Source organism: Marasmius oreades, chromosome 3 (genome assembly GCF_018924745.1).
Source record: "Marasmius oreades isolate 03SP1 chromosome 3, whole genome shotgun sequence".
Taxonomy (NCBI): domain Eukaryota; kingdom Fungi; phylum Basidiomycota; class Agaricomycetes; order Agaricales; family Marasmiaceae; genus Marasmius; species Marasmius oreades.
This window is the reverse complement of record NC_057325.1, coordinates 678,641-691,800: the sequence shown is the minus strand read 5'-3', so window position 1 is coordinate 691,800 and position 13,160 is coordinate 678,641. Positions and strand designations below refer to the sequence as shown.

At 48.2% G+C, this 13,160-nt stretch overlaps 6 protein-coding genes and 1 non-coding gene across 7 annotated transcripts; 5 read left to right on the top strand and 2 right to left on the bottom strand.

Moving 5' to 3' along the window:
• Window positions 1-1,340: 1,340 nt before the first annotated feature.
• Window positions 1,341-3,394, top strand: E1B28_005530 (uncharacterized protein; the record flags this gene model as incomplete). Its single annotated transcript, XM_043150095.1, has 8 exons — window positions 1,341-1,700; window positions 1,750-1,944; window positions 2,002-2,039; window positions 2,087-2,154; window positions 2,202-2,272; window positions 2,327-2,715; window positions 2,766-2,902; window positions 2,951-3,394. The coding sequence occupies 7 exons, from the start codon at window positions 1,341-1,343 to the stop codon at window positions 2,833-2,835; spliced, it is 1,191 nt and encodes a 396-aa protein (XP_043011180.1). The 3' UTR covers window positions 2,836-2,902; window positions 2,951-3,394.
• On the bottom strand, window positions 2,953-5,614 carry E1B28_005528 (uncharacterized protein). The gene is made up of 5 exons (XM_043150093.1): window positions 5,537-5,614; window positions 5,265-5,486; window positions 5,161-5,205; window positions 4,768-5,105; window positions 2,953-4,716 (listed from the first exon to the last, which is right to left on the bottom strand). Exons 2-5 carry the CDS (start codon window positions 5,443-5,445, stop codon window positions 3,808-3,810), a joined length of 1,473 nt encoding a protein of 490 aa, XP_043011178.1. The 5' UTR covers window positions 5,446-5,486; window positions 5,537-5,614; the 3' UTR covers window positions 2,953-3,807.
• Window positions 3,419-3,715, top strand: E1B28_005529 (uncharacterized protein; the record flags this gene model as incomplete). Its single annotated transcript, XM_043150094.1, has 1 exon — window positions 3,419-3,715. One exon carries the CDS (start codon window positions 3,419-3,421, stop codon window positions 3,713-3,715), a length of 297 nt encoding a protein of 98 aa, XP_043011179.1.
• A 1,175-nt stretch (window positions 5,615-6,789) lies between the features above and the next one.
• On the top strand, window positions 6,790-7,740 carry E1B28_005527 (uncharacterized protein; the record flags this gene model as incomplete). Its single annotated transcript, XM_043150092.1, has 1 exon — window positions 6,790-7,740. The coding sequence occupies one exon, from the start codon at window positions 6,790-6,792 to the stop codon at window positions 7,738-7,740; it is 951 nt and encodes a 316-aa protein (XP_043011177.1).
• A 53-nt stretch (window positions 7,741-7,793) lies between these two features.
• On the bottom strand, window positions 7,794-9,506 carry E1B28_005526 (uncharacterized protein). The gene is made up of 10 exons (XM_043150091.1): window positions 9,301-9,506; window positions 9,188-9,245; window positions 9,078-9,121; window positions 8,871-9,012; window positions 8,754-8,796; window positions 8,649-8,692; window positions 8,394-8,581; window positions 8,117-8,333; window positions 7,971-8,063; window positions 7,794-7,918 (listed from the first exon to the last, which is right to left on the bottom strand). Exons 2-10 carry the CDS (start codon window positions 9,219-9,221, stop codon window positions 7,881-7,883), a joined length of 843 nt encoding a protein of 280 aa, XP_043011176.1. The 5' UTR covers window positions 9,222-9,245; window positions 9,301-9,506; the 3' UTR covers window positions 7,794-7,880.
• A 545-nt stretch (window positions 9,507-10,051) lies between these two features.
• Window positions 10,052-10,148, top strand: E1B28_005525. Its single transcript has one exon. It is a non-coding gene; the product is annotated as a tRNA-Phe (tRNA).
• Window positions 10,149-10,863: 715 nt separating this feature from the next.
• On the top strand, window positions 10,864-13,078 carry E1B28_005524 (uncharacterized protein). Its single transcript, XM_043160738.1, has 10 exons — window positions 10,864-11,228; window positions 11,293-11,378; window positions 11,440-11,559; window positions 11,620-11,772; window positions 11,831-11,931; window positions 11,987-12,111; window positions 12,168-12,322; window positions 12,381-12,491; window positions 12,553-12,639; window positions 12,699-13,078. The coding sequence occupies exons 1-10, from the start codon at window positions 11,006-11,008 to the stop codon at window positions 12,954-12,956; spliced, it is 1,419 nt and encodes a 472-aa protein (XP_043011175.1). The 5' UTR covers window positions 10,864-11,005; the 3' UTR covers window positions 12,957-13,078.
• The last annotated feature ends 82 nt before the right edge of the window (window positions 13,079-13,160 follow it).

The following is a 13,160-nucleotide window of genomic DNA, read 5'->3' as shown; positions in this document are numbered from 1 at the left end:
TTCTAAGAAAGAACTGTCTTGAATGGTTTCTGAAATAACTTCGCGGAGAATCTAAGCCTCGCAATTGTGAATCGGAGTGGGTGGTTACGGTCGTTTTTGGAAAATGAAAATGGATGTGCTGGCGGAGTGTATGGAGCTAAATCAGATATGCGTGTTTTAGAACGGCGTATAGTCTTGTTCTGAGTTGATGCTGACTTTAAAGTCTGGGTTCGAGGAGGACAACGGTGATAGTCGCGGTTGACGATGAAAGGGATTACCTGCCCTCAAGCACATGTGCCCAGTTTTTTCTCACGCGCAAGAGCTCTCATTGTGATGCCTCCTTCACAACTCCTTTCTAATCCTCGACATTGATCCTCATGCACCATCGAATAGAGAGAAAAAGAGTGTCTATTCAACATGATTCTCACCAAGGAAATTACACAAATGTCACAAATAACGAGTAAAATGGCGCGTAACTCGCACGAACATATCCGGATCTTTCTATGTAGAGTTGGACAAGCTTCACAGTTTCCCGGGAGAAGATCTCAACAAATCAGTGTCTTGAGCGATAATGAAAGTTGATGAAAAAGGCATACCGCGTGATTGAGTATGAACCTTATCCGCCACGCCCTGAGGAATAACTTCCCCGGCTTCGTTTTGTGAACGTTGGCTTCAAGGTCTTTCTCAGACAAATGCGAGCTCCTCAATCGACGGATCTGCATATTTCTAGCCCTTCCCTCCCCACCCAACCAGAACATGCAAGCTTGATGAACTTATGAGAGCATTTTGTAAGTAAGTACCTTGAAACCAGCTTCATCGCCCTCATCGCCCAGCTTGCTCGAGGACACCGCATTCTTGAGCGTCGGATACTGGCCTGGCTAGCCGATCTGTACTGAGCAAAGAAGATAGTCGTGCTTTGCTGACCAGAACAGTCGGATATGATGAGGAACAGAGCCGGAAAAGAGCCGGTCGCATACGTACCCGGTTAGTCGCCGGTCACGCGCTTCGTCCAAATTTTGCGGAGAATCCGGTTTTTTCTTCCCACGACCTCTCTCGAGGGTTGCACGTTGCTCGGTCGACAGCTGCGGCGTATTCTAGGCTGAAAATGCATGTAAACCAAGCTCAGGAATTCGAATGAATACCACAAGGCCTCATACTAAGATCCTTCCCGCCGATAATTCGTGCAATGGATTTCTTGGGCGAGTCGGAGGGGTGTGCGTATACGATAACTGGGATATGACTAAAGATTGACTCGTCACTCCGCCTTCATTTTCAGAACCAGAATTTAAATATGTTTAGTCTCCCGTTAGGACGACGACGCGACGACCAGCGTGTGAAGTACAAATGCTGGAGTTTACAATATGCCCATCTATCAGTTACATGAGCGGCTTTCGAGGAACAACGCTAACGCGCTGAATAACTGGAACAAAAACCAACAGCTCCTGACTATCAAAGCGCGCTGGACGACAGATATACAGAACACCGGATCAAGGGCCGTTCAACAGCAATGCAAATGTGATGCCGGCGCCCATAAAGAATCGACCTTTCATCCTTCTCCCCCACTTCTCTCCAACTTTGCAATGAGTTTCTTCCAAGGGGCCCGTGTGGTCTCTATCGGACAGGGCACATTCAACGCGGTTACGGGAAACCAGACAAACCACATCTACAAGTATAATCGGATTGTTGAGAAACGGGAGAAGGAACGTACGATATACGACGAGGTGTGTAATATGATGTCTGCAAATGACCTGAAAGCAATGAATCTCGTAGTTTCCTGACATCCAACGGGGACTTGTCCGCAGACTAAAGGACCTTGACCACAAAGATCGTTTGTTACGCTGGAATGCCACGTCACAAAAATACGAAATAGAGTTCACAGTCGAAAGATCGATCAGTACCGCCAAGATCCATGGCGACAGCTCGAGTTTTACGGTAGTGTCGTATAACGGGCAGGATGCACAAAAGGTGGGTCACAACTACTCCTGGATTAAGTAAATCTCATGGCGAACAACCATTTGCCAGGCATGGAAAAGGGACTTTAGACAGTTCTCCGAAACTACGTATGTTTGTTGTGCTGTCTGACGAGCCGGGACTGAACGGGTACCAGAAATACGACGAAGATGCAACTGTTCGGGATCAACCAGTCCAGAATACCCCTGCTGATATTCTATGGAGGTAAGATCAACACCGTTTTTTGTGTCCTCGCTAATAGATTGGCCCAGAGCTTGTGCCTCTCGCCCATTTTTGGGACAGGCTTGGACGGCTTGGACGAGGTTACGCAACGACATTGGCTGTAAGCGTTGGGTCTAGTTTTTGTGTTCTTGATCTGAATCAACAGCTTATAAAGGAGCATGTATGGGATTGTAGTCCATCAACGGTGTGGATAGATCCCGAACAAGGAACTCTTGTTCGTGGACTGGAGGGGCCCGATCACAATCTGAGTTATCTGGGCACTGTCTGGACTAGTGACGAGACGCTGCCATCAAGCCTCGAATTTCTTCAGGAAGAAGTTTGCTTCCGCTACTTCTCTCAGTTCCCATTGGTTAAGGATTTTGACGAAGGTGTCATTGATATTCTCCACTTCACGTCCATGGTGAATATAGAGAAATCTCCGATTCTCAATTGTCCCCACGTCCTCTCTAGTAATACGAAATCCATAATCGCAGTTGGAAGTGGTGACTGGTATGGATCTGGGTGCCTCGGTAACCGAGTAGTTATGCCAGATGGAAGGACAAGGTGCAGTCGAGGTTGAATATGTTGAATGCCAAAGGCTGACCAATGTTTAGATTTACTCTTACAGACAAAGTCTACATATTTGCATTATTCTCCAATAGCTTGGGCGAGAAGGCCGCATGAGGCTCACAGGCTTTGAGTTTCTTTTTCAGGCTCGGAATCTCGTTGGACGGAGATCTCTTATCTTACAGTAAGCCTTGCCTTGTTGAAGAACCTCGATTCAAGTTAATATTTCCAGAGCTCGTTGTGCCATACATCGACTTGAAGGGATCGATTGAAGACTCGAAAGAGAAACAGCAACGACGCTCACAAGATCCGCCCATATACTTTTTTGTCCACCCGCTACGCTCAGTTGGGTCCATCCACACCTGGTCTTTCGATGAAAATGGACAAACATCGATCCCGCGCCATCGTTGTGAATACCTTGGTCTACCCACCGAGCTTAGCGTGCACTATTTGTCGAGTTACGCATACTACTGGCCTAACGAGATGTACAGATCAATCCACAGATGGCAGATTGCAAGAGGATTCAATCCAACCACTACCGAATTTGCGCATTACCTTGGATATCCTGCATGGGAAGCTCTGCCAATAGAATCGAGCCGATTTGAGGAGCTAAGTGCAGGTGTGTCTTCATTTACCTTCATCTGAGGACAGACCTCTGACTGTCCACCCTCGGGACAACCCAAAGAAACATCTGGTAGATATGAACGACAATGTCCATCACCTTTATGCTCTGTTGATGATCGGACTAGATTCACCATTTTCTACGGCGATGGCAGATTCCATGGACATAGATTCGCCAACATTTGCTTCCGTCGTACAGGATGTCAATCCAATGTCCACTGAGTTCCAATCGCGAATCCAGGGCGCCACGTTCGATACAGACTCTGACGCTGATGGAGACGAGGACTCGGTTTGCTTCGAAGACTTTGACATGGATTCAGAGGTTCGCTACGAAGGCTTTTCCGCTGCGAACGCGTCAGATATGGAGGTGGATTAAGAGGCAAATGTTAGAGTGTTTGTTTCTAGCACTCATGGCAATACGGGGCTACACACGGGCATTTATGAGTTTCAAGATCATATATTTATTACCTACAAATGAAACCTCCATCGAACATCATCATCACCCTCCAACTGAACAGTAGAATCCTTCCGATAAGACCCTCCATTCCCAACAAGACCCTTTCTCCTCCGATTCTCTCTCACCAAAATCACCCACAACGTCCCCACAACCACCACATTTGCACACAAATATCCCATCGCAAACCCGTGTCCCAACACATACCTCGGACTCATCACAGGTCTATACAACTGCGTACCCATCACCGCACCCAAGTTGCCCACACTGATCTGCATAGCACACGCTATCGCTCTCTTCGTCTGACCGGCAACGTTCATCGCTGGCCACGACAACGCCAACGCGGTGGCAGGATAAATCCCCGCTGCGGCGAAGAACGTTCCGAGGTAGGAAACTCCAGGTCGTTGAGTTGGGTGCTTGTTCGTAATTAAGATGATGTATCCGATTATACCAGTGAGGGAACTGGCGATCATTAAAGGTGCACGCGCGCCAAGGCGCTGGCTATATATCGCAACAAGCAGCGTGAGGATGGTGGCAAGGGCATAGGGAGGCACACTGAGTAGTTGTGCATTGGCAGCAGTATATCCCAGGTCCTTGATAATCGTAGGAAGGAACAGGGATAGCGTGTATAACGGGAGCGAAAGTGTATGGAATGATAATCCATACAACCAGCATTTGGGATCCTTTAGACACTTCGATACATTCTGCCAATCAAAAGGTTCCGCTACAGTCGCGTCAGAGTCGGCTGCAAGGCGGGATTGGATCGTTTCACGTTCTTTTTCGGTAAGGAAAGGAGCAGTCGAGGGATAATTGACGATGAAAAGATAAGCGAGTAGAGAGACCACTACGGTGACTAGACCTTCGAGGATGAATATCCATCGCCATCCACGAAGGTCTGCAACACCTGCCATCTTGCCTATGCCCTGTATTGTGTAAGCTCTTCAATTTTATAGGGGAAGCGGCTGGACACTCACGAATCCCAGAATTCCGCCAAACGCGCCAGCCAAACTCGCTGCACTAAAGAAGAGAGCAACACGATACACTCTTTCCTCTCGCCGGTACCACATACTGAGGTAGAACACGACGCCCGGGAATAGACCTGATTCTGTCACGCCAAGAAAGAAGCGGACAACGAAGAACCCAGTCATGTTTTGTGTCACACCCATAAGCGTAGAAACAATGCCCCACAGTAAGGTGAGAGTCGGCAACCAAATTCTCGGTGTGGTAAGTTTGAGGATGATGTTGCACGGTATTTCGAACAGCACGTAGCCGATAAAGTAAACAGTGAGACTGGTTAGATATTGGTTTCCAGCTGGGGTTCGAGACGTAAGTACTCGACGGGAGAGACACAATATCTGTGCGCATACTCATATGAAGATCATCCGTCAATCCTTCCAGACGAGCATTGGCCACTACACGAAAGAGAAGTTAGGTTCAATAACAGACAAAGCACGGTGATTGGATCACATACCGTTACTCCGATCTAAAAACGAGAGCAAATATATGACCACCAATCCCGGAAGGAGATGTCTATCTAGCTTCCTCAGAAGACGCCTCTCCTTCACACCCGTTACACTGGAGTTCGAATCAGTCCGTTCCAGACCGACCGTCTCCTCGCCATTGGATCCTGTTTTCTCGTTGAGATCGGCCATTTCGATTTCGAGGACTGGGCCAATAATGAGAAATAAAACCGCTTGAAGGGAGGGTGAGCTTTAAGGCTAGCTGGAAAGGGTGGGAACGCACAAGTAAGTGAATTTGGGTCCAAAGAAGGTAATTCGACATGCAATGGCTGCAGTATGTCGTATCAAGCCCACTCAAATGGCAAATTTGCGCCATGGACCTGATTTATCGCGACATCGGGCTGGGGGAACTCGGCGAAATCGCCTGGTTGGGAAAGTGCGGCGAGCAGCTATACTCCCTACTGTGACATACCGACGAAGTCCCCTTGACCGGGAGTGGGAACAATATCACGAGAAGTGTTGTTTTAGAATAACGCAGATTGGCGAGGGCGGATAGGTTGCAAGGTACTGTATGACCACCTCGATAACTGGGTCCAAAAGAGGCGTACAAGAGTTACATCAGAAGATCCCTGAAACGCGCAATGTCGTGATAGTGAGGAGCGGATTGCGAAATGGAGGGCGTAATCCTTGTCGACAAAATCTGGAAGCGTAGGGGATGATATATATATGTCCTAGCATGTGACGGGGAACCATCAACGGTCCACTGAGCTTAGTCTGAGACGACGAGCCCTCTCGCTGCGCGTGCAAGTGCAACGAGAAAAGATGAGGAAAGGTGAGTGATTTGCTTGCAATTCCACTGTAGCGCTCTTCATGATTTCGTGGTGAATTGGAAAGAAGAAGTCTGTTGGCATGTATTTGCCACGCGTCCGTGGGCGTCCGTAGGCGCTCCTTCCATCCGTCACAACTCAGCCTCAGACTGCACAAACTATTTTTTTTGTGGCTTACTTCTACCCATTCAAGTGAGATTTTATCACATCTAGAACTCGGACACTGCTGTCGAATGTTGGATGGCATGCCCGCTCTAAAAAACGTGTCATGGCGTTCGTATGAAGTCTTCCTGTCCTTTTATTCAACTTTTAATCCATTGTATAGGGCTTTCGTTCTGAATCTACATAACAACTCAAATCAGGTTCTTGAAACGTCCTGTTCATATCTACCTGCACAATATCGCCCGGCTGATCTGGAGTGCGTTGTTTTCCCCCCTTTTTTTCGCGAATATCAACAGCACGTTCTCACTCTGAATCGTCTTGCTGTGCATTACTCGCTGAAGGTCAAAACTTCTCTGTTAGTTTCGATATCATGAAACCTGGTTATTGTAATTGGAAGCAACAAGGGCAGTCTCCAAGGTCACAAGCCAATATTAGGACCCACCATCAGGAAGTTGATCACCCGCATCAGGACCCACCGAAACCTTCTAAAACAACAAGAATCTATCAGATATAAATCACCTGGATTGTACTGTCCTTTTCCATTAGTATGTTCACAGCCTTCTCACAACCACTACTGACAGCTCACGTACTTCCGGCCTTTGGCATACTTAGCACGCCACCAACATGTATCCACAATTCTCCCTTCTGGAACCATTTCCCTCAATTTACGCCCCAGAGATACCACTCCTTTCCCTACCTTCATCCTACACTTGCCTCCCTCTATCACCCTCTACCCCATCGCTTTGACCACGGTCAAGCCATCGTCCCTAGTTTCCAGCCTAACCAAGGACCACAAATCCAACCATTACCTGTCTTCATTCCACCTTGTCATTTCCAACTCTCACCGCCGCACACCTGGTACGGTCCGCTACCCTCATGGCCAAGCCCCCCTCGCCGCTCTCCTACCGAACCCGTCGCGACCGTCCCCTGGCAATCAGTCGCCTTACCACCCCCAACACACCTCCAAATAACCCCAGTACTCAACCTTAACGAATCCGCTCCCTATTCACCTCACCTCATATGGGATGTCACTCGCGATCCTCGAAACTGCATCCTCCTAGCCCGAAGCCCCTCAAGCCCTCTCGACTGGACTGCACCCGCATTCAATGTCGCCGTCACCGAACTTATCCTTTGCTTCCGCAGTGGGTGGATGCGAAATAAACCTATCATCGTACGAAATGTTCCTAGCGCCAGCGCCAGCGCCTTGTCTGTAGGGTTCATTCTGGATACGATATACCACCATCTCAGGAACCCTCTATCTGATATGGATGTCAGGTATCTTACTGGACAACCAGAAGATCCTGATGCGATGGGAATGCTGGTAGCATCTCGGCGGTGGAGAGAGTCGTCTCGCCGAGATGCAAACTCGGAATCGGAAGGGTTTCTGTTTGTTGATGCTCTGGGTCCGAATATATATTTTCAGGGACTTTGGGTGGTTGGTACTAATGGACGCGGATCGTATACGGTGGAGATTTGCACTTTGCCGAGGATTTCATGATTCATGCCACGCCTTCGTTTTCGCGTACTTTTCTTTGCCTAACGACTTTATGTATTAATCTCCTAAAACGTAGTAGTCCCGCATTCCTCTGCACCATCCTGTTCCGTTAAGTTACAAGTACCATCGAAAATGCAACCTTATCAGGTGCATGTAGATTTAACCACCATTGGCAATACACCTATTGACCTTGAGATGGACATTCATTCAACGAGGTCAACAATCCAACTTACCTCCAGTTTGAAGCGCGAACGACGGTCGACCAACCGCCGCTAAAAACCCATTGATGATACCGCTATGCGCAGTGACAGAAACGACTTCAACCACTACTGGGGTGTGAACAGATCAACACTCAACGCAAATACTCAACAACACCCACCACTTTCATCATCCTCGTCCTCATCACGGAAAATAACATCCAGAACTTCCTTCGCCCGCTCAGCCGCATGTTCATCCGACTCCCTCACATCCGCTGTCCAGAGTTCGTCGTCTTCAGTGAAACATTTCTCGATATCGAATTTTGGGAATGTAGTGGTGATATAGGTGCGAGAGCGACGTTTGTCGCAGGTGTGTATGCCGTATACTTCTCGACAGTTCTATCAGGTGAATACTGCGTGAGTTTGATACTGCTACTATTATACCGTGACATCGCGTACCTCAAGTACGAGCGGTCTTCCCTCCAAGGGAACCCCATCAAACGTGATAGTATACGTATTCAAAGCCCTCGTCATCGGGCTAATGTATCGTTTCCTGGGAAGAGGGATATTAAACTGGAGTTCCGATTTCCATTCCGCATTGACCACTCGTGCTTGGTCTTCTCCGAGAGGTGTAAGCTCAGCGTCAGCTGTCAAATAAACCATGAATGGTCGGATATGATGGTAACACAAAGGAAGAAGAAACCGAAAACTCACGACCCCAGACAATTTCACCGTCTCCATCCAATCTGGACCAGTAACTGCGAAAAGGGAGTCGAACTTTCAGATCCCGTGTAGTTCATAAACTAAACCGGAACGCACTCGTTCCAAGCTTCAGTACCGTACTTCGTTTCCGCGACGTTATCTTGATAAATTAAACAGGTAGTTAGCACCTAACTTGGCAAAGAAAAAAAAAAACCCCAGTTTGGTGAAACCCACGAAATCCCTGTCCATGCCTCCCAAATATGATCAACTTGTACTTTTCGCCCAACAAACTCTCTTCGTTCAGTTTCTTGATCTGAGCTTGAATGACTCCCCATCGATTCTCGCTCGAGTCGATTAAGCCTAACCGCGGAGGTACCTAAGTGTATATATAATATGATCTATCATCGATCGTCTCCGGTGTATCCATGAGACGAGGCTTACAGCAGGTGCTGTGGTAGCATTATCTTGAATGAAGAACCCTGGGACTGCCAGTGGGAAAAAAAGAGCTGAAGTTGGTATAACCTCGTATACTGAAGTTGTGAAACGCTTACCGGACGTGTACGACCGTGCCGAGCTAGATTTCATGAAAGCGGTTGAAGGAAGTGAATTCTGAAGTTGAATGAGTACCAAGAAACCGGAAAGGAAGGGCCAGCGGCTAGAATACATGGGAGAGGGAGTGGTTCAAGTCAACGAACGTGGGTGCGGTGGGCTTTTTGCGGTGATTTTGTGAACCACGTGTAAGAGTTCAGTACGTTCAGTACTCAGTGATGAATGTTGTAGATTTGAATAAAATATGGCCAATGAGCCTGTGTTGGAGAGTCGCGGCCCACTGGGTGGCCCATGGATGGGGAGCAAGAAAGTTGAAGCGCCTGCCCTAAACCCCGGTCCGGAACACGTCCGGCGTGAAAGCATTTTTCTTCCGCTGCTATCATATCAACGGACAAGAGCGCAAAGCATATGTTTATTCCTCTAGAAGGAATGAAGATGCGTACGGTGTTCTATTTGGCCGTTTTTCTTATAACTGCTGGAGCACCGGGCGAAGGGTAACGCGTTCTGGCCGCGGTATTATACTCAGGGGCTGCTTACAATGGAACGGTCGGTCTGTATTCCTTCCTTATTCTAACTTACAACGGCTTACAAAGGGACGATGCGACTCAATCTCAGCTGTTCACTCGTAGTTTCTCACTCTAATCAGGTTGTCTCTCCCGAGTACTGAGGCCACATACCTACCCATCGTCGGGGTTCACAAGGTCAAGGCATCAGGAATACTGGTAAGTTGTGTTCCTTAAAAAAGTCGTGACTCATGCATAAGGATCTCTCTTCGGCGTACAAATTAGCAGACCATCATCGACTCCCCGGCAGCAAGTGAGTCAAGAGTTAGCATCTGATAATCGCGGCAAAGAAGTCCATATACAGGGGGTATAGCTCAGCTGGGAGAGCAGCAGACTGAAGTATTCTTGGATTACCATACCAAAGTTCTGAAGGTCCCGCGTTCGATCCGCGGTACCCCCATATTTCTTTTTCTATTATTCCTAACTTTTCCTTTTCCGCATCTGGGACAGTTGAAATCTCCCGGAAAACTGGGGGTCTCTGAAGCGTGCGCCGTCGGCGACGGACTCGTCGTATATTTGCCATCTTCATCACTTTGGAGTCTGGACCAGCGTTCTCGATTCACTTGAAGACCGTTGAAGCTAACTCTCCCAACCAAAGGGCTCTCGCTCGGTGTGTTCTGTCAGTAAGAATCTTCCATTGCACTGTGATCGTGCCATTCTTTTGTACCAGAAAGGGGCTCAGTGCAATGGAAGCATACAAATCATCTCATGTCAATCAAAATTCCTGCTGTCAAGCCGAGTCACAAGCGCAAAAACAGATACGAGTGCCAGTGTATTTGGTGCGACCTTCCCTCTTTTGAGCTTACATGTAACATATTCATGGAACAGCACCGCACTCCACCCATCTCCTGCAGGCATGGTAGTGTTCGGCTTACTGTCATTCCCAGCTGGCGAAGCATACGTTCCTCAACCGGAGTCACAGGACTCTTCCCATGTATATACTGATTCAGAATTGATCATGGTCACTTTCGTAGGTTGACTCGCTGAGCACGAAGCTCGAGGAATGCGAAAGTTTAGTAAACTCAGTTCATTGGCCTTACTGTAGTCGGATGATTCCACACGCGTCACACATGGCGCATTTTTGGCGGCTGAATTTCCATCAAACGGTCGTCATCACACGATGATGTAACGGCAGAGGTTGTACTTGAATAGATTTATTTACAAGATGCCACTCTAAACAGGTTCAGACGCTTCAAGAGCCACGGTGCCAACTCGTTCCTTCCCCCCCCCTCTTCCACTCATCTTCCTCGGCCAGCTATGGGCAACACACCCTCCACTTCAGTCTTCGAGGCCTGCGTGCGCTCTGCCCTCCCAGGAAGCGCCATTTCTGTTCCAACCGACCTATTCTACGACTTGAACGCGGTCAAAGCTTACAACAAGGCTTACGATATTACCCCGGTCGCCGTTGTAAGGCCCAGTACGACCGACGAGGTTTCGAAGGCGGTCAAATGTGCAACAGACAACGCTGTCAAGGTCCAGGGTGTGTAACAGAACGGCCGTTTTGTTTTTATTTCACTCCATACTCAACCGTTTTCATCAACAAGCAAGAAGCGGTGGTCACAGCTACGGGGACTATTCGATTGGTGGAGTGAGTGGAGCTTTGGTGGTTGACATGGTTAATTTCCAGCAGGTGCGCAGTGGTTTCAGCCTATTCGTTTTTTCGCTTGATGTCGATGTCTCTATACCTACAGTTTTCCATGGACGAAGCGACGGGTCATGCCATAATTGGGTCTGGAACACTGCTAGAAGATGTTACAACACGATTGCACAATGCCGGTGGACGCGCTATGGCTCATGGAACTTGCCCTCAGGTGATTACGATTACAGTCAGAACGGGCAGTTCCTTTTCTTAATCAAGTCGCGTTGTATAGGTCGGAATCGGTGGACACGCGACAATCGGTGGTTTAGGCCCAGTTTCACGTTTATGGGGTTCTGCGTTGGATCACATCATTGAAGCCGAAGTCGTGCTAGCAAACGGAACGGTGGTGCGCACGAATCAGGACACCCATCCAGAGGTTCTCTTTGTGAGTTAAAGTTCTTCTTGCAATCGAAGACCCAGCTCTTATTGACGTGTATGTGTAGGCCGTGAAGGGTGCAGGAGCCTCTTTTGGCGTTGTCACCGAATTCAAGGTGATCACCCATCCTGAACCAACAGAGATGACCAAATACTCCTACACGATCGCGTCGGTGCTTTATTTACCTTCGCCCTTCCTTTCTCTAACCTCTCCCTCGTGCTAGGCTCGGTTCCCACAAGAACATGGCAAACACATTCGCTGCATGGCAGAACATCATCTCCCAACCAGACTTGACGCGAAAACTCGCGTCTCAACTTATCGTATTCGAATGGGGAATGGTCATTGAGGGTATGTACCTAGTCCCTGCTTACTGCACGTTCCACGTTGACCTTTCATCTCCAAAGGGACCTATTTCGGCCCCCAGTCTGAATTCGATGCGCTCAAGTTCGACGAGCAGCTTGGCAAGAACGCCACGAGTAAATCGGTGACCCTCGACAACTGGATGGGGACTGTTGCGAATTGGGCCGAGACAGAGGCACTTGCACTGTTGGGTGGTGTTGTGAGTTTGCTTTCATGCGGTTCATATACTTTTGAGCTTAACAACTTTATACGTGTAGTCCGCACCGTTCTACTCGAAGAGCTTGGCGTTTCGGAACGATACGTTGATTCCTTCCAACGCGATCCAGTCACTGTTTGAGCTGTTTGATTCGTCGAATAAGGGTACTGCCGTATGTAACCACCCAAAGCTTCTAACCTCAAACTCGTTTTTCATCTGTTTTTGTGATGTAGCTCTGGTTCGCGATCTTCGATCTTGAAGGTGGTGCTACCAACGATATTGCCATGGACGCTACTGCATACGCCCACCGTGATGCTTTGGTATGCTCTGCCTCACTCTGCGACCCTGCTTTCGTTGATCCTTCCCTTCCACTTTTCAGTTCTATATCCAAACCTATGCTGTCGGACTTTTGGGAGTAGAAGACCGAACGAGACAATACCTCAACGACATCAACAACCTTATCGAGTCTTCTATACCCAATGCTAAATTGGGTGCCTACGCGGGATATGTCGACCCGTATTTGAAAGATGGACAGCAGCAGTATTGGGGTAGCAATTATCCGAGGTTGCAACAAATCAAGAAGGAGTTGGATCCGAAGGATACGTTCCATAACCCGCAGAGTGTTGTTGCGGCTTGATTTTTTGGTCGCCTTTTTTATGCATATCTACATTGTACATAGTTGCAACGTTTCTACTTTTATACCCAGGTATGTAGCTTGTGTGTTATGACCTTAACGTGTTTTTTAGTTCCATTCGACTTCGTTTTTGCCTACCCTTAAGCGTCACGTCACAGCTGCGCGCTGATCATGATAACCCCTATCCTTGGTGCTACCTTATGAACA